This window comes from Centrocercus urophasianus, unplaced genomic scaffold, assembly GCF_019232065.1.
Source record: "Centrocercus urophasianus isolate 14NV4802_14NV808 unplaced genomic scaffold, USGS_Curo_1.0 seq_24, whole genome shotgun sequence".
NCBI lineage: Eukaryota > Metazoa > Chordata > Aves > Galliformes > Phasianidae > Centrocercus > Centrocercus urophasianus.
Genome location: NW_024884800.1, coordinates 17,244,804 through 17,267,368, shown reverse-complemented (window position 1 = coordinate 17,267,368; position 22,565 = coordinate 17,244,804). Strand labels below are relative to the sequence as shown.

The following is a 22,565-nucleotide window of genomic DNA, read 5'->3' as shown; positions in this document are numbered from 1 at the left end:
AAAAAAGCACAAAACCAAAAAAATAAAGAGAAAACCTGCAGCAGCATTGTTCCTCCCCGTATCTTTCATTTCGCTTCGTTTTTGTGCTGAATCACACTGTTCTGATACAGCCTTCTTTGTGGTGTAATTGTTTTCTGTAATCCATTTTCTTTGGGCTTCTCTTAGCTTCTGTCTGAAGCTGTTGCTGCTATAATGAACGTAGTCATAAATCTGTCACAGGTAACAAGGTAAATGCAGAGCTCGGTGCAGCAGGGAAGGGTATCTGCAGCTCAGGAAGGTGCTGCAGTTACGGGGCAGGCAGAAAAGGTTCCCCGCTGACAGATGAACAGGAGAGGACACCTAATTTTTGGTCCTCTCATAAATCCACTGCCACTCCCTTGTTCCTGTTTCTGCAGGGGTGCCGGGTGACCACATAGGCATGGGTGGAAAATGGAAGGATGTGGCGGAGATTCGAGGGTTGGGTGTCTGGCAGGAAAGGACCGTGTGGCACAGCCGGCCGAGGACACGCCTGCCTGCTCCCCGCTGGCGTGGTCCCCGAGGCAGCAGTCCCTGAGCAGCTGGGGAACTGCGTGTGTGCCTCAGGCCTGGGCAAACCTGGGGCTCCCACTGCTGGGCAGCTTGGCAGGACTGAGGGCATCGTGATGTTCTCCTCTGAATCAGAGTCAGTAAGGCTGGCAAAGACCACTGAGGTCGTCTCATCCAGCCGAGAGCCCACACCCACCGTGCCCACTATCCACGTCCCTCAGGGCCACATCTGCCCCACCATCTTCTTGAACTCCAGGAAAGGTGACTCCACCACCTCTCTGTGCAGCCTGTGCCAATACCTCAGCACTCTTTCTGAGAAGGAATTTCTCCTAATGTCCAACCAAACTCTCCCCTGGAGCAACTTAGGAGCGTTACCACTCATCCTATCATGGTTAAGTTAAGAGCAGGGGCCGACCCCCACCTCACCACAGCCTCCCTTCGGGGAGCTGTGCTTTAAGATCTCCCCTGAGCCTCCTCTGCTCCAGACTGACCCATCCCAGCTCCCTCAGCCGCTCCCCGTCACACTTGTGCTCCAGAGCAGCTCCACTGCCCATCCTCGGGACACTCTCCAGTGCCTCCATGTCTGTACTGCAGTGATGGGCCCAACACAGCACACAGCATTCGATATTAAGAGAAAAGGGAAGCAAGGATACGGAGGAAAGCAACAGGAAGAACAAAGATGACAGATAAGGAACAAGGAGGTGGAGAGAAACCATTTTTGAGAAAGGTGCAGTTCCCTGAAAGCTGCAGCATTCCCTGGTGTGATGGGAGAGTGGCTGGCAGTGCGAGAGCACCGCATCTCTGTCAAGCACTTGCCTCGTGCAGAGCAGCCAGAAACATTCGGAGGCATTCACTGGTTTTCCAAATGTCATTTACATTAGCATCCTATAATTGAATCAGTAACACTTTACTGAAAAGGTTAAATTCTGCCTTTTAAAAATTAAATCAGCTGCTTAGCTGTCAGCCACAGCCATGCCCTCCTGTTGCCTCTGGAAGAATTGGCATATTGACATATAAATCGTCTTGCTGGAGAATGCATTATCTCTCTTATTTATGACTACATTGTGCCACTAAGTGCTGCTGCTTGTAATTGAGGGCTCTCTGCTGAATTTGTTGAGTGTAAAATCTGTGGGAATAATTAATTCCATAATTAAAATACTTCTTACGGTATAGATTTGAAGAATCCCTAGCTGGTGTACGTCACTCAAATGCAAAGTTCTAAGAAAGTTTGAATGAAAGCATAACCAGCTTTTTTGCGTAGAGAATACTTTTAATTGATACAGGGCTGGTTTCAGGTGACTGATGAAAGCTCCCAACCACACAGAAATCAGCAGCATCACATTCAATTCCTATCTTGCCACCAGTGGTGTAGCAAAACCTTTAATATTAAAGCTGTACTGAAGCATTCATATGAGCTGTTGGCCTCAGGGCATAGTTCTTACTAGTCCTATATTCCTTTAAGAGATATCCTGAAGGTAGCATGATGTTTTACTGCTACCTGATAAGTAATCATTTTCTTTACTCAAAATGTTGCAGCTGTAGATTGCACCTGAAATCAAACAACTCTGCAAAACAGAGAGTTAAAAAGCATTATCTCTCCCTTTCCCTGTTCAGTAAAAAGTTGTGCCACAGCATTGCAGAAAGGATAAAGCAGCCCTTCTGCTTTTGGGTGAGTCTGAGCAGTCCACTGTCTTGTTAAGGCTGTTGTACTCCGTTGCCCTTTCTGTAATCCTGGCAACAACCTTAAATATGGTGATATTTGATAAGTCTAAAATATAGCTTGTCCATAAAATGCTCTGAGTGCTGTTTGGGACACTCTGTGCAAGGAAAGAACAAATCTTTTCCCTCTTCATAGGACGGATGCAACGATGGATGTGCATTTCTTGGTGGCAGTACTGAGCATCACCTGCCATAGGCAGCACGGGAAAGGATGCTGGCAGTACTACAGGTGTCCTCTCTTCACCTGTCTGGAGAGTTCAGGAGTCCTTCTCACCCAGCGCTGCAGGAGAGGATTTTCAGGAGGCAATAAATAAATTTTGATCTGGTTAATACAGTTAAGGTCAAAGAGATTCTATCTGGAGCTATTTAAAATACTCTTAGCATGCAGACACGCTGCTGTCAGTAGTGCTAAGTGCCCTACCTTGCTGAGGGGTGTACACAACCCTTATGAAACTATTCTTAAGTATTCTGGTTACTATATTTAGCACTGGCTCATAACAAGACAAAAAGCACTTAGCCAAATGTAGTTCTGAAGTGCTTAATCCGGCTAAGAATATTTTGTCCTTAGGTGTCTCCTGCTGAGACTTTTTATAGCTCACCATCCTGCTGCATCATGCAAAAAGCTTCTCCATGCATTTGAGCCTGTGACTTCTTTTGTGACCATTTATTTGGTCTGAGCCTGGGCTGGCACTGACCGGGGACATCGTTCACCCAGGAGAGATGCAGGGCAGGCTCATCGCCCCTCACCTTCGTTGGCTGCGCTCAGGGGGAAGCAGAAGCTCTGCTGGAGACCAGGGAACTGGAGCCCTGCTCCTCATTTAGGCTTGGTGTCACTGGCTGGATCCCGTCTGGTTCCTAGCAGCTTTCAGTTGTCAGACAGCCAATGGGAAAGACAGTGCAGAGGTTTCTGGGCAGAGCTTTGTGCTCGAAACCCAGAACAAATCCTTTTGTTTGACTCAGTTTTTTCAGAGAGGGTGGTGAGACGTTGGAACAGGTTGCACAGAAGGGAGACTGTGGATGCCCCCTCCCTGGAAGCATTTGAGGCCAGGCTGGATGGTGCTGTGAGCAACCTGGTCTAGAGGGAGGTGTCCCTGTCTATAGCAGGGGGTAGAAATAGACAATCTTAAATGTCCCTTCCAACCCAAACCATTCTATGATTCTGTGCTTAGGCCTATGTATGAAAAATGTTTTCTGAAAAATTGTAATAAACCCGTTAGTGAAGATCCAGGTGTTTTTTAAGATACAACTCATTGTTTTAAAAATAATATTCTTTTTAGCTGTATATATTAGAACTTAATAAGAGTTAGACAAACTTCAATGTGGGTCATCCTTCTGGAGGAGAAACAATGATATAATCTTGAAAAAATAGCACTGACCATGAGAAGCAGCCAAGATAGGAATTTCAATTGTAATGTGGGTCAATAGGATAGCAAATAAGATCACATGTTCCTTTTGAACTGGGACAGGAGCTTTTGAAATAGGATATGACCAGCACAGTGCTGCCATGAGACAAGGCAGAGTAGGGCTGCTGTACCTGAGTTCATTACGTAGGTGTTGTCCTCAGCTGCAGCCTCACTGAGGATACCAGCCGTTGTGTAAGGTTTTCCCTGGAAGTTTGTGTTCTGAACTGGAAGTGACGACTTGGTGTCAGCTGCACAGTTTCCTGGATCTCTTATGGCTGAAACACTTGAAATGTTTATGCATTACTCTCATACTAATGCTATGTCAGGAGCTTCATTTCCCCTTCTAGGTAACATCTGCACTGTGCTGGATAAGCCCCTGTCACACAGTTTTCTTGAGCCAAGCAGACAGACTGGCATCATTTCTCTAAGCTGCCGTGAGCAGGAGTTTGGCCCGTTGTTCCAAGCTCCCTGCAAAGCCCTGTCCTCATGCCACTAGCCAGGCTCCTGGTGGTTAGCAGTGAGTTCTACCTCTGCCCTCTCCAGTGCCTGCTATGTGTATTGCACAGTGGTTCTTCAGGGTCTTCCTGGGCTCCTTTCCCTTTGAGGTGCTTTCATGTCTTTGAGAAGGGAGAAAGCTATTGCTTCTCCTTTGGGTTATCAGAAATGTAGGCGTGTTTGCTTGGTCACTGTGGCTACAAGTGTTGGTGGTGTCAGCATTTTGCAATGTCTCGAGCAGTCTAAAAGTAACAGATGTGATGATGAAGCTGTGACTCAAAGTAGGGCTTCAGGGGCATTAAAAGTTTGTTAAATTTGGAAGCACAACATTTGGCTCTGGTTGGTGACGCTGCTGTCAGGTATGGCACCTCAGATCCCCCAGCAGCAGCTGGGCCTGGTGACGTTTTGGGCAGCAGAGACTGCTGACAGATGCAGACAAACCAGAAGCCCCAGGTCTGGTCCCAGCACCAGGTCCCAGAGTGCTCATGGTCGCACCCGTGCACGATTCTCGTCTGTGCCGTCATACTTCTTCAGCTTGCAGTCATTGCTGCTCTTTAGGCTATGTCTAGTTTGCAACTCTGTTTTAACTAGATTTGCTTTTCCTTCCAGGATTAATTTTTCTCTGTCTCTATTTACATGGTGATAAGAAGAGCTAATCCCACTCCGTCAGTCTGGACTGATGAATCTGAGGAGTAGAGCAGGTAATGTTTCACTTGGCTGTTAGCTTGCAATGACTCAGGCAGTGAGAACCACTCCCTCCACATTGAGTACATTCACATTTGGGGACTGAAGAAGTCACACAGTGTCCTCTACCCAGGTCTCCTGCAAGGAGGGGATGCCTGGCCCCAGCGCAGGAGAGGGAGGGTGACTTTCTATCATATTTCACAGAATCACAGAATTGTAAGAGTTGGAAGAGTCCTCTGGAGTTCTTCCTTATGTTGGTGTGGAACTTCCCATGAGCAGTTTGTGCACTCTGCCCCTTGTCCTGTCACTGGACTTTAGAGCCCAACTCCATCCTCTTGTCTCCTGCCCTTTGGATACCACGAGCAGCATCTTTGGCATGTTCTCGGTTGTGGATGGTTTCATTTTGATTTACCAACCAGAGACAGTGAGAACGAGCCCCCAGTGAAGAGATCACCGTCACTGTGCTGAATTTGCCATCGTTGCATGGGTCTTGAGAGTACCACATCCTCCCTGGGAATTGGCTCCAACTGTTCTCACCTGCTGTGCTGCAGGAGCAGTTAGCATACATCACAGGCAGCAGCCCATGGTGACTGCTTGCAGGCAGGCCCTGGAGAGGCTGGCTCTCGTTCCCTTCCATTCCCTGAGTGATGCCAGCAGAGGAATGTTTCTAGCTTGAAATGATGGCTGTGAGTCCCCATGGTAGGACACAGCTGGGTTGTGGTGGAGCCAACAGCAGGCGATGGCTGCAGGGCACTTCGGGTGAACCTGTCTCATATTGTCCCTTGGATCATACCTTGCTGTTGCCTAATACTAATCCTGTGGAGGATCAGCACAGCTTCCTCCTTCCTCCTATGCCCTTGCACCAGGACAGAAATCTCAGGTGCTCCTTAAGCACTGCAATGAACTTCAGCAGCCAAGCTGGCTCCCCCAGGCAGGCCAAACAGTGCTGCTTGGACCAGACACTGAGCTGACGTTTGCTGGGAGAAGCTGGGCAGAAAGCAGGGCACTGGTTGGGCTCCCCATCCCTTGCATTCCTCTGGCTGTATCAGGTGCTAGTTGGGCTTGCTTGGGACTGGGGCCATTGCACAGGGGGACTCCAAGGGCAGCCTGGGGGCTGCTGACTCTTTTCCAGTTTGGGCATATGGGTTTCAATCCTCAAACCTTTGGTCAGAATAAGCAAGAAACTAAGTAATGGAAAGGAGGCTGGGGAAGTAGATGATAAAATCATCCAGGAGGTCGTAAGACACAAACCAGTAAGCTCCGTGATGTGACATCCTCAGCAGGATCAGGCAGTGTGTCTCAGTAAGTATTTCTGTCCTTTCCTTCCAGAGCCCTGCGTTGTGTAAACGAACTGATGGATGAAGATGAGAAGGACAGGGCAAAGAGGTACGAGGGGATGCACGGAGCAAGGAAGTTCTCTCAGGGGAGAACTGTAAATGCTGTGTTGTGTGATGCTTGAAAAAGTGCTTGGGACACTCATGTCAGAGGCGAAATGCTGTGGTTTTCAGGCCATGCACAGCAGACCACGTACAGTGTAACTATGTCACCGTTTTCAAGCTCAGTGCTCCTTGGATTATATTACCTTGCTCTCAGAATCTCATGTTATCCTGTAGCTGTTTATCGTCCCAGTGATTTTGTTGGCCTCAGCTGGGGCAGTGCTGCTTAGCACAGGGTAGGGCTGGTCTCCCGCCAGAGGAGCTTGGCTCTGTTCTAATTACTCATCAAATAGCAGTGCCAAAACAGAGAGGGCTGCTGCAAATGCTGTGTGTGAGAACCTCTGAATGCCAACCTGAATGTGAACAGGAATGCTTGCTGCATACCACCCTCGGTTGGGAGCACAGGAGCATGTATTGTCATGAATACGCTTGTAAAGAAAATTAATGACTGCTGGAAGGGGTTGTATGAAAATAGCATTATCTGAGCTATGAGCTTTGGAAAGAACATTTTGGAAGAAACTGAATGGATTTACTTTCTTCCCTAATAAAACTCTAATAAAAGCGTTCTTAAATTGCATTAATGCAAGCTGAAAACCAGTCTGTGGTTTCCTCAGCCAGACTCTTAACATGCCCAATTTCATAAGTCGTGCTGCTGCTACTGCAGATTTTCAAAATCAGATAGTAGAGCTTGTACTTGACTTTATTCTGCAGTCAAGTTGCCTCTGCACAGTGTTCTCTGGCAACAAGCTACTTCTGCAATTACAGATCCAGGGAGGAGGCAGCCTTCTTGTTTTGACCTTTACGTGCTTGTATACTAAGTGCAAAGCAAGAGTGGGCAAAAAGGCAACGTGTGGTGCCAGGACTTTCTTACCGGAGAAATTTCACCTTCGTGTAATCATCCCTGATTTTGAAAGAGTGAGAAATGCTGCAGAGATGGATGTAAGGAGGCTTAAGTGCCTGTAAATGCTATTTGCTACCTGCAGACATCGCTTGCTGACAGAGAGTTCAGTCCTGCTGCAAGGCTCCAAGCACCAGCACTGCACTGACACCCAAGCCTAATTTTGTACAAGCAAGCAGTGCCAGCAGAAGCTCAGATTCCTGTACTTACAGCATTTTGCTGAGATGGGGCCTTGTGCCGAGCTGCTGCATTTTACTGAATGACGTTTAGCTTTCTGTCACGCAGGGCATCACGCAACAAATCTGAAAAGAAGAGGAGAGACCAGTTCAATGTCCTCATTAAAGAGCTCTGCACAATGCTGCAGGGGCACGGCCACCCTCTCAAGATGGACAAATCCACCATACTGCAGAGGACCATCGACTTCTTACAGAAACAGAAAGGTACCGAGGGCACACGCCTGCCCCAAATGTCCCCTCTTCCTTTTCTTGTTTCTGATGTGTCTGCATTGTGATGATGTGAAAATGGAGTGTCGCAAGTAAGAAGGCTTTGTGCGGAGAATGATCTGAGGATGATTCCTCTGAAAGCCTCTTAAAAGAAATGGTGTTAGTTGGAAACGGAAAAAAAAAAAAAAAAAAAAAAAGAAGAAAGTCCCGGTGATTATGAGCAATGTTGCTTTTTTGATGCTTTTTTCTTTAAGAAATCACAGCACAGACAGAAGCCTGTGAGATTAGACAAGACTGGAAGCCTTCATTTCTTAGCAACGAGGAGTTCACCCAGTTGATGTTAGAGGTAAGAAGAAATTGAAGCCCCACAGATTAGTGAGAACTAATCAGTTCAGGGGAGTCGCTCAGAGATGCAGTTCCGTTCACCTGTGGGTCCCCGTGTTAATCATTTCTCCTCTGCTGGCACATCTAATCCAAACCTGATGGAGACCAGTGTTGTGCTAAATGCTCTGCAAGCACAGAATTCAAAATATGGCTGCTTCTCCTTAAAGAAAAAGGGCATTTCAATTTGAAATGAAGACCAGTTGGTCCTGTATTTGGCTCTGGAAACACCCAACGAGCCTGCGTTTTTCCTTTCTTAAGGATGCAGCTTTGGTTTTGTACTGCACATTCCTTTGTTGAGGACTTCTATGCTGCTACTCTTTACCCCACCAGAATCAGGGTGTATGCTGGGCCGAGCTGGGAGGTGCGGCGGTGTCTTCGTTACTCCTTTTCATCAGGATGTCATGACTCACCTCCCTGGAAAAGTCTGTTCATTCTTTCTGGGAATTTCTTACCAAACAAGCCAGTTTGTTCCAGCTGAACCAAAACAAATTTTGCTCTTAGAAGTGTCAGGGGAGTGAGCCCTCTAATAACTTTTGGTGCGCTGGGCTGAGCCCATTGACCAGCTTAAATAAAGTTGGTGGTTTTACCCAGAGAGGGCTTATTTTTAGCAAAAGCAGGGAGTCACAGTGAGGTAGGGAGTGATTGGCTGCAGTGGACACTGCTGGGTGCTGCTTCTGCATGGCTTCTCCGTCTCCCTGCAAACTGGGCTGTAGAGCAGCCTAACGATGGCCTTAGAGGAGCTGGCTTTGTGCACGATGCTGGCTGCAGGTCAGATGGCCAGCACCTTGGGAGTGTTACAGAACAGGGACAGAGCCCGGATCAGCAGCACAGGAAGGTGTTGTGAAGAGCTCAAAGAAGAAAGCAGATGCAGAGACTGAGAAGGCACAGAGAACCTGGACTCCAGGCCATAAGCCATTGTGAAAAAGAGAGGGAAAACAAATTTTCAGATTGTCACGTCACTTGCCTAGAGTGCTTTAAGCAAATTAAATAAGGCTGTAGATCTTGTCCCTCGTCTTGCCCTTTGATCTATGTCCATTAGTCATGGATTGCTAAAAAACAGTATCCATCCATCTGTCCATCCCTCCATCGTGCTGGTTTTGCTGTGATCATATCTAACATCTCGTTACACACTGAATTAGTTAACTGTTGTGCAATTCAGAACACATAATGAAGTGACTGAAGTCACCAGGATTGTGTGGGTGTAGAAAATTTAACCACCACTGTCTTGCTTCATGTAAAATAAGTACTCACTGGGTGCAAAATAGAAGTCAATTTAGTATTAATGAGCAAATAAGAAGATAGACAAAGAATGCTGAATTAAACAGCACCCTTTTTTTTCCCCACATTGAACTATCATTGCCATAAGGGATTTCTGTTGGGTTTAGAATCCAACAGTCTAAAACCACGGAGTAATTTAGCCTATTTATTGTACTGGAAGTTGCTCCAATGTGTAATTCTTTTGTTTTCCTTTTGTCTCATCTTTTGTCATTAGGCATTAGATGGCTTCCTCATCGCTCTGACCACCGATGGGATTATTATTTATGTCTCTGATAGTGTCTCATCTCTGCTCGGGCACTTACCGGTAAGTTCCGACAATGCAGCGCATTGCAGGATGGCTCTCCTGCCTTAGCACAGCCCTGTCACTGCAGCCAAAGAGCCAGATGACTGTGAGTGATGGATGAACACACAAACCCTTAGGAAGCTCCTCAGGAGCCTGTGGTTCTGCCTCAGGGTCTGCCATTCAGCTGAAAAATCTGTGTAGAATCACTGTCCTCGTAGCTCACCCCCCTGACTGCATGTCTGAAGAAGGGTTGGGGTGGTGGTTATCCCACCAGATATGTGGAAAACTTCATATCTGTGTGCTGAAGCTCTTCTCAGACAATTTCAGGTGAAAATGTTTGCTCTTCTGATGGCATTGGGTTGTTCTTTTTTGAGCCCAGGGTCTTTAGTACCAAAAATGTTAGAGTTTTCTATTTCTGTTGGGTGTGGAAGCTTCTGCTGGCTCCTCAAAAACATTTCTTGTTTTTATCTGGCATAGATTATGCTTCGTGAGGACAAATTTGAGCCTGAGTATCCTAACCTGTCTGAACGTCCTGATGTGCAGAGAAACAAATATGTGCTGACACTATGGAAGCACCCCTTTAGTCAGGACGTGTGGGTTCATCAGCACTGGGGCACTTGCAGGACAAGTTAATTTTGCCAGTCAGCCTGAAAGGCCAGGGGAGGAGGTGAGCGGGAGCTGCCCCGCTTCTGTCTCATGCTTCCAAACGGAAAGGTTTCACATTTTCAGTTTGAAATGATAAATTTCACTTCCTGTTGTGTGTCTGTGGTACTGGAACTCCTCCAGGTTGCATGTGGCTGAACTGAAGGGCAGCCTCTGGGGCCGTTCAGCCTTTTGAAATTAGATGGCAGCCTGGGGGTAGGGTAACCTAAGGGTGATATTCTTCCCTAGATCCTTGTGTTAAGAGGCTGCTAGGTTGGCAGCATCTGTGCTCAGCTGTAGGATGAAAGCACGTGTTGTTGTGTCAGCCTGTGCCGTTGAACGTGACACAGCATTCTTTTGCATCAGTCAGATTTGGTGGACCAAAATATATTAAACTTTCTGCCTGAGCGGGAGCAGAGCGAGGTGTACAAGCTCCTTTCTCCACATGTGCTCATGACAGAGCCCGTTGCAGCTGATTTTCTGAACGGTAAGCTCTTTGCTCATCTGTTGATGAAGGAGATTTGCCACAGGCCAACAGTTCCCAGAGGGAGCTCCCAGCTATCTAGTTCTGTTTGCCACTGCTGCTTTGCCTCTGTGAATAATCTGAGGTTTGATGCAGTACATCAGCTAATGTTCCTACTTGCTGCCCATGCTTTGGACAGTGTGTACTTTACTGTTTGCTTTGGCTCACAGGACAGAGGGAAATTCTCCTCATTAGATATTTTTCCCAGAGTGGGAGTAAGCCTGTGAAAGGAGTTTGGGGTCTGGGGGAAGAATGAGGGCAGGAGAAATCCCAGAGGGTTTTGGCAGTCTTGTTCTTTAGAAACTGGCGCATCTCAGGATGCTTGAGAAGCCCTCCATGCAGTTGAAGCAGCGGCCTTCCTATCTGAGCTGCCCACCTGGGTCTCTGCTGTTGGCTGCTGTCCTGCTCCCAGACTGTTCCCACCGTGCCAGGGGCAGCTGCCACTGACTTCAGCCCCAGTGTAGCTGGGTACTGCACAGCCATGGGTACCACAGCATGCATCCTAGAGCAGAGGCAGCTGATCATTGCTCCCACTACTTGCTTGCTTGGGTCCATCTGAAGCATCTCAACAGTAGCAGGGTGGGTCTGAAAACATGGGCACTGTCTATATATTGAGTGTGCTAAAGTGCAGGCTGCTGGCCATGTTGCTGATGTCTCCCTCTCTTTCTCTCTTTCCAGTGGAAAAGCAAATAGAGTTTTGCTGCCATTTAGCGAGAGGCAGCTTAGATCCAAATGAGCCTCTGACATATGAATACGTGAAATTTGTAGTGGATTTTAAGTATTTTACTCATGGTAAGTAACATCTCCTACCACTGCTCCTTAGCCTCTCTTCTTTAATTTTGTGTTCTTCTGTAGCCACGTAAAGCCTTGTTTCAGCTGAACAGGCTGTAAACAGCATGGATGGAGTGTGCTGTGGGTTTGTTAGAGGTTTTCATGTAAAGGAGCTGGGCAAGCTGCTGGTTAGAGAAGGGGCACCAGACCGACCCTCCCTCCATTTGATTCACTGCCTGTTATGGATCAGTCTACTGACTCAGTTAACTGGAGAAACACGTTGTTCTGTTTCACTTGTGACAACTGAGTGACTCTTTAAAAAATGAAATAGTTTGAGCAGTTTGTAAAATCTTGGCTCTCTCAAATACTGAGCTTCTAAAAGGTGCTATTTTCTGCAAATCAAATCTAAGAAAAGGACAAATGGCTGGATTTCATGTGAACAATTTCCTTGGGGCAACACTCCAGCCTTTCGGTCACCAAATTTTTTAACCAGTCATGACTTCCTTTCTATTGAAAAAAAAAAAGGGCTCAGGCCAGGACAGTGCAGCAGATCTTTCTATATCCCCTTGATTTTCAATCTGAGATTTTAAAGGGACATTTGCAAAACATGCACTGGGATTGAAGCAGAAATGCTAGCAAAGAGGCTGTAGCTGCGTGCTGTGAGCAATCAGAACTGACTTGTGATGTTTCCCTGCAAGCCAGGGGTAGGTGGTGCAGCCCTGTACAGCCTAAAGGATCATGCTTTGGATAACGTCAGTGTATATCAGTGTGGCATCGTGGTGTGGGTAGGAGTTTGTTGCTTGGGTTTCATCAGTCATTGCACCTGTCCTGACATGAAAAGAAAAGTCTCCTTCCTTTTCTTCTTAAATAAATTGTCTGGTTGTGTCTAGTGCCTACACCCTCCTGTAATGGCTTTGAGTCAGCTATTGCACGAGCTTTCAGGTCAGCCACAGAGGAGCAGATTTGCCTCGTAGCAACAGTTCGTCTCGTCACACCGCAGTTCTTAAAGGTGAGGGCTCTCCCACTGCCTTACTCCTGTGCTGGGTGGTGGTCTTTTCTAACCCTTATGTTCTGTGATCCAGCGACACAGACTGGCCATGCTGAGGGCCTGGGAGTGGGAGGTGATGTTTATTTTGGAAAGAGTAATTGTAAAATGGGAGTTGCATTTGAGAAGAGGTGGCCATGTGATGGCAGTTTCAGGGCAGCAGGCTCAGCTAAACTGCTTGAAACGTTGGAGCTGCTGAAGAAACAGAGCCCACAGCTCCTCTGTGTAGAAATGCCACAGCACCTCGAGGCCCTGAGCACGGCAGTACGTGGTGGCTGTGTCCTGTGGCACAGTGCAGCAAGGACAGGGATGATGAGCAGAGGTGCTTTTCACTGCACACAGCACTGGCCAGGCCAGCTCGAGGCCTGCTCTGCCATCCACCTGTCATTGCCAGTATTCACACAAAATTGGGGAATTTCAGCTGCAGATGAGGCCCTCAGACTATTTATCTGAGCTCTGAGACTCAGCACAGGATAAATTGTTCAGCCGTTTTTCATCAGTTTCTGCCTCTGCAAAACAAGATTAATGCATTCTTTGGAGGAAGAGAAGCCAAGTGCTTTTAAAGCCCTGTGTTTTGCTAGGATTTGTTATATATCATATTATAAATGATGCATTCTTGGTCTTGAGAGAGGACTCCTTTTGTCATTGTGCAGAATTAAATGTCTGAAAGAGCCAACTGTTTTGCAGGAGCTCTGCAATGTTGAAGAGCCATGTGAAGAATTTACATCGAGGCATAGTTTGGAGTGGAAGTTTTTATTCTTGGACCACAGGTAAGAGATTTGGTCACTGAGGTATAAGCAAACCATAGTTTAAAAATAGGAATGTTTATGTTGCTTGAGATCCCAGGTAAAATAGCTGTAATTAAACTACACTACATAGATAATGATATTCTATACTTACTTATCAAGCTTCCTTAAAAGTTTTGCCCTCTGTCATACTTAGGGTGGTTAAGAAACCACATAAGTAAAGGGTGACTGTCTAGGGAAAAGTTCAGCTTCACCAAGGCATTAAGTCACTGATGGTGAGCACCATGAATTCTACTCCTTCTACCACTTATCTCCTCTGCCCACCATCTGCAGCTGCCAAGTACCTGCTGAATGTTTTGCTGTATTGACAAACATTTGATTTCCACCCTGATGAGTGATGGAATTTAGAAAAAGCAGTGGATTAGGTAGTTTAATTGCAGATTTGCTTTTGACTGAATGCAGTAGGGTAGGCATGCGGAATGAAGAAGTCTGGAATGACTTCTTTAAGCTAATTAATATAGGATTCATTTGCTTTAGAAGAAGCCGGAGGGTTTTGTTCTCTCTTGCTTCTCTTCATTCAACATGAAAGCACAAACACTTTGCCAAAATGCTGCCCTCTCCATTCTGCCACCCTTCGCAAGCTCTGCAAAGGCTCTGCAAAGCTGGTGGGTGAGGCTGGAGGAAATAAGTTGAACTGGAGGGGGAGCGGAGGCTGCGCGTCGTCTGCACATGTGGGTCAGAGAGAGGGAACACAAATAGGGAGCAACCTGCACTGCTGCAGTAGGGGCAGCACGCTTCTGAAGTGCAGACAGCCCCACTGCCGCTGTGTGGGTTGGCACAGCCGGCTCTTAGTCCTGCTGTTGGGATCTCCCTGCAGTGACTTTGTTAGACTTTAATTGGCCTGTCCAATGAGGCACACTTTCGGAATCAGGTGATTTAACAAGGACTCCTCAAAGAGCCCTAAGCCCCTTATGTCACTTGTCTGAAGCAGTGAGCTGGCTCTCCACAGGGCTGTGCCCAGAAGCTGCTGTGAATAAGGCAGGCAGGAGCTTCTTTGCAGCATATCAAAGAGCCTTTTGATGAATGAATCTAGGTTATGACTCAGAGAGGAAGCTCTGCGCCGGGCGCTCGCAGCCACTCCAGTCCCACTGGAATCCAAGTGAGGAGACCATTGTTGCTGGGAGTGGATTAAGCTAACACAGACACTGAGATGGTTTGTGAAGGCACTGGGCCCCAGAACCAGAAGGGAATCGTGTGGGCTGTCTCGTGTAATCAGTGCTCCAAACCTCTCCCCAGTGCACCCCCTAGGATGCTGTGAAATGTTGTTGGGTATTTTCCTGTTTCTTCCTTGGCTACATCAGCTTACAGAGCTTGGCCCTAGAGGCGTGTCCTCAGTAGGAGCAGTGTGTGCCCGGGACCTTTCATATCATGGCCATGGCATGCATGGAGTCATGATGAATAATACAGAAAGCACTTTATAGATCTGGTTAGATGTTAGAAAAACAGGAAGAACTGTTGTCTTGGTCTTCATATACACACACGTGGAAGAAGAAAGCCTGTGAACTTTGTTAATATTCTGCTTCTGTTCTTGGTTTTCCCTCCTGTTACTAAATGCAAGGTCTGCTCTGGCCAGGCTGAAAGCTGGGTGCCCTGTTCTTAGGGTGCTGACCCAGCCTCCAGCCCTGTGCTCAGAGCTTCACTGGAAAACGGTGCTTTCCATTTGCACAGCCAGCTGCAGGCCCCAAGGCTGGAAGTTACGCTAACAAGGCACTTCTAAATGGTTCCACAAGCAAGCCAGCTCCTTGTCAAATGATAGATTAGGAGCATTTTGTGATTGCTTTCTCACTTAAAGAAATCTGGCGAAAGTCATGGAAGCATAATACTTCCCTGATCAGCTTAAATGTTTATCTGATGTGCATCTGAAAGGCATTATTGTCTTGAAGATAAGCACGTCGAGAGACACTGGCCAATCTGACAAAGAGACAGCAAGGGCACTTTAATAAATACATGTATTATCATAATTAACAGAAATCTGGGTCACATGAGGAAACGGAACACAGTGCTCTATGAAGAGTCCTTCTGCTCAATAGGGCTGTATTGTGGCTGAGACCTCTGTGTACTGAGGGCTCTCTGTGTCTAGAAATTAGAGTGTAGAAGCCTGGCTCTTGCAGACAGCTCCTCGTACTGGGCCGGGTCTGGCTCCTGCTGAGCCCTTGATCCTCGTGGCAGTGTGCTGCAGGCTGCTGCCCCCCATCCATATGGCCTTTTTCTCCCTCTCCCCTGTCAGCCTTTTGCTGCCAGGCTGCCTGCGGCTGTGGGGAAGCACTGAGGAGGTGCAGCCAGGATTTTGAGCGTCCCTTCAGGAATCCAAGGCAAGGAAGGGAGTGAGCACAGACCTCTTCTGGCCCTCTGTGCTTGAATAACCTTTGATGCCCCCAAGGGGATGAACATGGAGCTGGTTCACTAGGAAAGACAGGGGAGGGTTTCCCATTCATTTCCAGAAGCTTCTCGCTTACTTTTCCCTCTGCAGTCATTACCCAGATGACATTTATATCCAACCTGATGGAGAATTTTGCTGGGGCTCCGGGTTATTACGCACACAAACATCCGTAGCGTTTCTCAAGCCGTGTCTCACGGGTGTGCTTAATGGATTGAGTCACTGCATACGCACATGCCCTCCCTACACCCACATAATGAATGGGCTGCGAAGCAGTAAACACACACCTTTTCATTTTCTCAGTTTTTGCCTCTTTGTGTCTTTTGCTTGTATCTGTCAATTCATCGCTGTATATATGAAAATCTGCTCCTGGGTGGAGGTACCAGGTGGTGCATCCGATGGCTTCGGTCATAGTGTCACCCTGGTGTCACAGTGCAGGTCTGTGCTCACCACCTGCCCTCTGCTTCTTTCCTAGGGCTCCTCCTATTATAGGATACTTACCCTTTGAGGTGCTGGGAACGTCAGGGTATGACTACTACCACGCAGATGACCTGGAGCTTCTCGCTAGGTGCCATGAACACTGTAAGTCCATCCACAGTATGCCCATCCATGATCTCACGTGTTGCTCATCCAAAGCCTTTTGCTGTCATCGCAAAAAATGTCTCTGTCTGGGAAGGAAGGAAGGAAAAAAGGCTGTCTTAGCAGTGCCTCCCTGGGAGCCTGAATCCCTCAGCAGTCACTCAGGGACCCTCTGTCCCCTGTGTATGAGGGCAGTCCTAGTCCTGAGGATGTTGTTGACTGTCACCCTTCCTGGGGACTTTCTGAGAGCCAGAAGGATCTAATGTCACAGCCACCTGCCCTGGGGCAGAGCGGAGCTGTGGAATGGGGAGAGGGCTCTTCTCCTTCCACCAGCAACATCTGTGGGCACAGAAAGAAGGCTGTGGGCTTTTAGCGCAGATTTTTCTCCATGTTGCATCGTTGTGAAAGTCTGTCCAGTTCTGTCTGATGTGGGAACACCAGAGAATGTCCACAGCCTTGTAGGCCAGCGCAGAAGGTGGCAGCAGACATGGTGTAGTGCTCATTGGTGTGGATCTCCAGCCACAAGGGTGCGAGAGGAGCTTTCTCCCAAAGACTGTATTTTTCCATTTTGTTGCACCCACTTCAGAATCAGATGCTGAACAAGAATTGAGTCTTCCTGCTGGATTGAAGTGCCAAGAAATGAAATGTAATGATGCAATTCGTAAAATGCATCTTGGTTATCACTTTTTTTTTTTTTTTTTGAGAAACACTGCTTACAGGTTTCTTGTTAGACCAGCTTGCTTTTGTCTGTCTGCCATTGCTGTTTGGAAGGAGCAGGGAACAAAGCTGCCCCAGGCAGCAGGGCGGTGTGGGAGCTGCCATGCGGTGCTGGCAGTGTGATGCCAGGGCTCCAAGCAGCTCCATGACTCCCAGCACTCTTCAGCTCTCAGCTGCAATGTGCAAACCTCTGCTACTGCCCCTCCACCTCAGACACATTTGAGATGCTAAAGGACCTATCAGAGAGCTAGAGAAAATTACTTTTGGAGAGAATCTGTTTGTGGCTTATGTCTGTGCTTGCCACTGATCTGTCATTATATTCCAGAGGCATGTTTGCTCAGCACAACTGCAGAAACGGATCTTTTAGATTCACTGTTCAGACAGGTGAGGTCAGGTGCTGGTGAATGACTTCCAGGAGTTGCTGCATGACGCCTTGGACAGGACCAAGTGCTGGGCAGTCAGCAGCATGGCACGTTAGCCAGAAGGCCTTCTCTACATGGTCCTTCTGAAGCACGTCCTCATTAATGGGATGGCTGAGAAAGACAGCCCTGGCAGTTAGCAAAGCAGAGTTTGTAAGAGTGCCCGTGTCCCCATGGCTGGAGAGGCTCCTGGCTGGCAGGTTGGCTGCCGTGGGCTGGCATCCCATCCCACCCGCTGTGAAGTGCAATGGGTTTGCTTCAACCACATTTTTATTTCACTTTGCGTTAATTATGGGTATTTTAAGTGAGCGTGTTTCATTTTGTACTGCCAGCAGTATGGGAGCAATTAAAGTGGTTATTTAATGTAGTTTCCCTTGTTATGTTCCTGTTATATTGCAGCACCTGTGATTTTTCTGGACGTGCTCCGATATGTACTCCAGTAGTCTGTTGCATTCAGTAGTCTGTTGCACACAGCTCTCAGTGTGACTCCTGATTTCCACCACCATATTATTTGTGCCATTATTAGGATCAAGCCCACCGTTTCTGAAATACATCTTCATCTATTTCTGAAAGGCCAATACTTTGTTTAAAGGGTATTACTTATGCTTATTACTTTCAGAGAAGCCCACTAATTAGTTGTAGAGATATAACCAGTTATAGAATTGTGCCAATTAGTAGTTACAAGAAAAATTTCTAAATACTGAAGTGCACTCTTATGGAAGTTGTGGAAGTTGGTAGCGGGAAAGAACCCAAAGGAAAGCTGTTGCGTGGCTGTGTGCCTGTCATGCTTACAAAGCCACAAGAGCATCATTAGTGTGGTAGCAAGGCTGGGGCTGAGCATTTCTTCTAAATCACCTTTGCACCTTGAGCTTTCTGTAGGTCGTTTGCTGTAATGTCCTTTCCTTTTGTTTACCAGTGATGCAATTTGGAAAAGGCAAGTCGTGTTACTACCGGTTCCTGACCAAGGGCCAGCAGTGGATCTGGCTGCAGACACACTACTACATCACCTACCACCAATGGAATTCCAAGCCCGAGTTCATCGTGTGCACTCACCTGGTAGTTAGGTAGGAGCAAGCACCAAGCACTTTAAAGTATGTGCTCCGTGTCCTGGTCCATTATGTTTTCCGGCCCTGTTTTGTGTAAGCCAAGTATTTGCTGCGTGCATTGGCATGCTAAATGGTATGCAATTGTAGAAAGCTATTACGACAGGGAACCTGGGGAAAAGCATCATGTGTTTTCACCACGCTTTGGCAGCTGGGCCTGAAAGCCACCACTGTCCATGTCCGTCAGAGTGCCACCAGCAGTGGCATGGCAGGACGAGGAGCTGAAGCTTTAACAGTCAGATGACTCTGTGGGTGTAAATGGTAGGTTGTAAATTTACCAAATATAAATTGTTTGCAGAGCTGCTCTCCATCATATTTGAAAAGTCATGGCTGTCAGGTGAGGTCTCGGATGATTGGAGGAAGGGTCACATCACTCCCATTTATAAGAAAGGGAGCAAGGAGGATGCAGGGAACTACAGACTGGTGAGTGTCACCTCTGTGCCTGGGAAGGTCATGGAACAGATCCTCTTGGCCAGCACAGCTTCACCAGGGGAAGGTCATGCTTAACCAATCTGGTGGCCTTCTATGATGGAGTGACAGCGTTGGTGGACAAGGGACAGGCGACCAGTGTCATTTACCTGGACTTAAGCAAGGCCTTTGACATGGTCCCCTACCACATCCTCATCTCCAAATTGGAGGGATGTGGATTTGATGGGTGGCATTGGTTGAAAGGCTGCAGACAGAGGCCGGTTTGTCCAGGTGGAGGCTGGTAATGAGTGGCGTCCCTCAGGGCTCTGTCTTGGGACCGGTGCTCTGTACCATCTTCATCAGTGACATTGAATTGAGTGCACCCTCAGCAAGTCTGCTGATGACACCAAGCTGAGTGGTGTGGTTGTCATGGTGGAAGGAAGGGATGCCATTCAGAGGGACCTCAGTAGGCTTGAAAGGTGGGCCTGGGTGAACCTGATGAGGTTCAGCACAGCACAGTGCAAGGTTTGGCACTTGGGCCACAGGAATCCCAGGCATCCATACAGACTGGAAGGAGCTCCTTGAGAGCAGCCCTGCAGAGAAGGACCTGGGGGTCCTGATGGATGAAAAACTGAACGTGAGCCAGCAGTGTGCATTGCAGCTTGGAAAGCAAATGGGATCCTGGGCTCCATCAGCAGAGGGGTGGCCAGCAGGGACAGGGAGGTGATTGTGCCTTTCTATGCTGCTCTTGTGAGGCCCCATCTGCAGCACTGTGTCCAGGTCTGGAGCCCCCAGCACCAGAAAGACAGGGAGCTGTTGGTCCAGAGGAGGCCACAAAGATGATCAGGGGACTGGAGCATCTCCTCTACAAAGACAGGCTGAGGGAGCTGGGCTTGTTCAGCCTGGAGAAAAGAAGGCTGGGGGTGACCTCAGTGCAGCCTGCAGTACCTAAAGGGAGCCTGCAAACAGGAGGGGAATCAACTCTTTGAAAGGGTAGATAACTGCAGGACAAGGGGAAATGGTTTTAAGTTGAGGGAGGGAAGACTGAGATTGGATGTCAGGGGGAAGTTATGTACCATGAGAGTGGTGAGGTGCTGGAACAGCTGCCCAGAGAGGCTGTGATGCCCCGTCCATCCCTGGAGGTGTTCAAGGCCAGGTTGGATGGGGCCCTGGGCAGCCTGGGCTGCTATGAAATGTGGAGGTTGGTGGCCCTGTCTGTGGCAGGGGGGTTGGAGCTTCATCATCCTTGAGGTCCCTTCCAACTAGAGCCATTCTGTGATTCTGTGTGAAATGGGGTGATACATCTCCTACCAAACCTTTGTCCAGAGCATTAGGTACTCAGGCAGGAAGGTGGCTGCTGTCCTGCTGGCCATGTTCCTTGCCCACGGCAGCACCCAGGAGCCCTGCAGTGCGCTCGGCTGCAGACTTGGTGGCAGAGCTGGGCTGGAATGAGCTGAGCTGTGCGAGGGACCTGCTGCCTCCCGCTGTCAGCACACAGCAGTGCTCAGAGCACAGGTGTATTTGCTGAAGGGATTGAAGAAATAGCGACGTTCTGATTTGATCTGTTAACCTGAGTCAGGTTGTTGCTCAGTGCATCTTTCCTGAAGAATCCATTTCCTTAGGAATCAAGTTGTTGTGATTTTTTTTTTTTCTGCTCCCCCTTTTTCCTGTCAAACATTTGGAAGAAAAAGCACAAATGAAATGGAAATCTTTCCCACGTTCAGAAGCACAGACTGAGGGCACCCTGTACACAGGTGTTGATGGTTGAGAGGCTGGTATAAACTACACATAGAGTGCTATTTTAAGCAAACATCAGATGGAGCAATTACTTCTGGGCTGCGTTGCTTCTGCCACGTTTCAGGCAGTTGAGCTGTGCTTCAGGCCCTGCCTTTATTGTGCAGGGACCCACACTGCTGTAAGTAAGCTCAGCTCAGCAGTGCCTCTTGCTCCCCACAAAGGTTTCACCCGTTCACATCTCAGGAGTCCTAATTCTGACACCACAACTGCTCAGAGCCCTTACAACGTTCTCTCCAATATATCCCAGGGTGAATCATGTAGCATTGTTTGCTGTAAATATAATTTAAGAGGAAAAAATAATAAGGGGAGCAAATACAGACTTTTAGAGGCATGATGGTTTAATTTTGTTTATTGTTTTTATTAGTTACGCAGAAGTCCGAGCTGAAAAAAGGCGAGACCTTGGCCTCGAAGAGTCATCAGTTGAACTGGCATCCTCTTCTATAAAGGTACTGCGTCTCTTCACAGTTGGATGAAATGGATATGAAATGGCCACCTCTTACCAATCTTAGCAGGTTACCTGTTCTTCCTTCTCCCACATTCCCTTCTCCTTCCAAGTCTTTGCCAGGGCTATGACTCAAACAGGTGCTCAGGAGTCATACACTGCATGGCTCTAAGCAATCCCATCTTGGTGTGTGCATGCAGCTGCAAATCCAGAGTTTGCATTGCCACTGCTCAGCTTTTCCATGTCCTTCTGAGAGCAGGGCAGTACCGCCATACACCTGTTTGCTTCATGCTGGCTTGGCACTGATACTCAGACAAAGATTGGATGTAAAGGGAAAACAATGCATTGGTTCTTATTCCAGATTTCAGCTCTATTTGCACCGTTGTGCAGGAATGTGACCAGAGCAGTAATTTTCATGGCTTGAATCAGTCTGGCATCCCAACATGCCTGCCCAATTAACAAGGTCATTTCAATTCCTTTCAAATTCCTCCTCTCAATAATTTACAGATAAGACTGATAATCAAAGCCACTCTGTGAGCATTGTTGTTGTAATTGTCATTCCATTAGCCTCACTACTCTTCAGCCATTATTTTATAGAAATTACTTATAGGATGCTCTGTGGGCACTGTCCCAGAGCCCTTTTGTGCTGGAGCAGAGGCCATCTTGCTAGCAGCTACTCTCACTACAGCACACTGCTGTAATTTTGCCCTTCCCTTATGATAGCAGCAATGTTTTTCTGCAGCCATGAAGCTACATCTGCTGGTGCAAGGCAGTGGGAGGAGCAGTAGGGCAGTTGCACCCATTGCTTGCTCTTTGGAAAGGAGTGGGGAGCTCCTGGGGAGGCATGGGGAGGGTGACAGCACGGACAGCATGGTCAGCACATCCTGCATTGAAACAGTCGTGCTGTGGGCTCGTAGCCATAAACCAGCTGCCATCTGTTGTTTTGGTGACAGCTCCAGAGCCACACAAATGCACTAGGTTTGGCTGTTCCCACTGGGATACGTGGGCTGGGAGGGTAAAGTCATCAGGATGACCATCAAGAAGAGAGCCTGGGGTCAGCTGCAGGGGGCTGGCAGCACCACGCTGTTATTTCCCCCCCTCTCATGTGCTTCTTTCCCTGCAGAGCCACGGCAGCTACCTAGAGGTGGGCCGCTGTGGCAGCAGCCAAGATGCCAGCCGGGAGGGAATGTCGCTGTCGTCCCACAGCTCCCGCCGCTCCTCTCACACCGCGCTCTCCGACTCTGCCTGTAGGTGCCCGGTTCAGTGGGAGAGTGAGGGGCAGGGCACCCTCCCACATCTGGGGTCGGGTGAGGGGCTTCCATCAGCTGGGACTGAGTCAGGGAGAGGCGCTCAGCTTCAGCACTGACACGCCGTGGTGTCCTGCATCG

At 48.0% G+C, this 22,565-nt stretch overlaps 1 protein-coding gene across 2 annotated transcripts in view; it reads left to right on the top strand.

Annotated features, from left to right (window-relative positions):
- LOC122163836 (neuronal PAS domain-containing protein 2-like) overlaps positions 1-22,565 on the top strand; it is a 46,684-nt gene that overhangs the window by 16,354 nt on the left and 7,765 nt on the right. Inside the window, exons 2-14 of one of the 2 annotated variants that reach the window (XM_042825358.1) lie at positions 4,752-4,843; positions 6,156-6,212; positions 7,446-7,600; positions 7,858-7,949; positions 9,480-9,569; positions 10,557-10,677; positions 11,392-11,505; positions 12,375-12,493; positions 13,217-13,299; positions 16,188-16,294; positions 18,344-18,491; positions 21,100-21,181; positions 22,301-22,424. In XM_042825358.1, the coding sequence (XP_042681292.1) occupies positions 6,181-6,212; positions 7,446-7,600; positions 7,858-7,949; positions 9,480-9,569; positions 10,557-10,677; positions 11,392-11,505; positions 12,375-12,493; positions 13,217-13,299; positions 16,188-16,294; positions 18,344-18,491; positions 21,100-21,181; positions 22,301-22,424 (1,267 nt within the window). In that variant the 5' untranslated portion in view covers positions 4,752-4,843; positions 6,156-6,180. Of the gene's footprint in view, positions 1-4,751; positions 4,844-6,155; positions 6,213-7,445; positions 7,601-7,857; positions 7,950-9,479; positions 9,570-10,556; positions 10,678-11,391; positions 11,506-12,374; positions 12,494-13,216; positions 13,300-16,187; positions 16,295-18,343; positions 18,492-21,099; positions 21,182-22,300; positions 22,425-22,565 lie in introns of those variants that run through there. The other variant, XM_042825359.1, reaches the window with a different exon arrangement.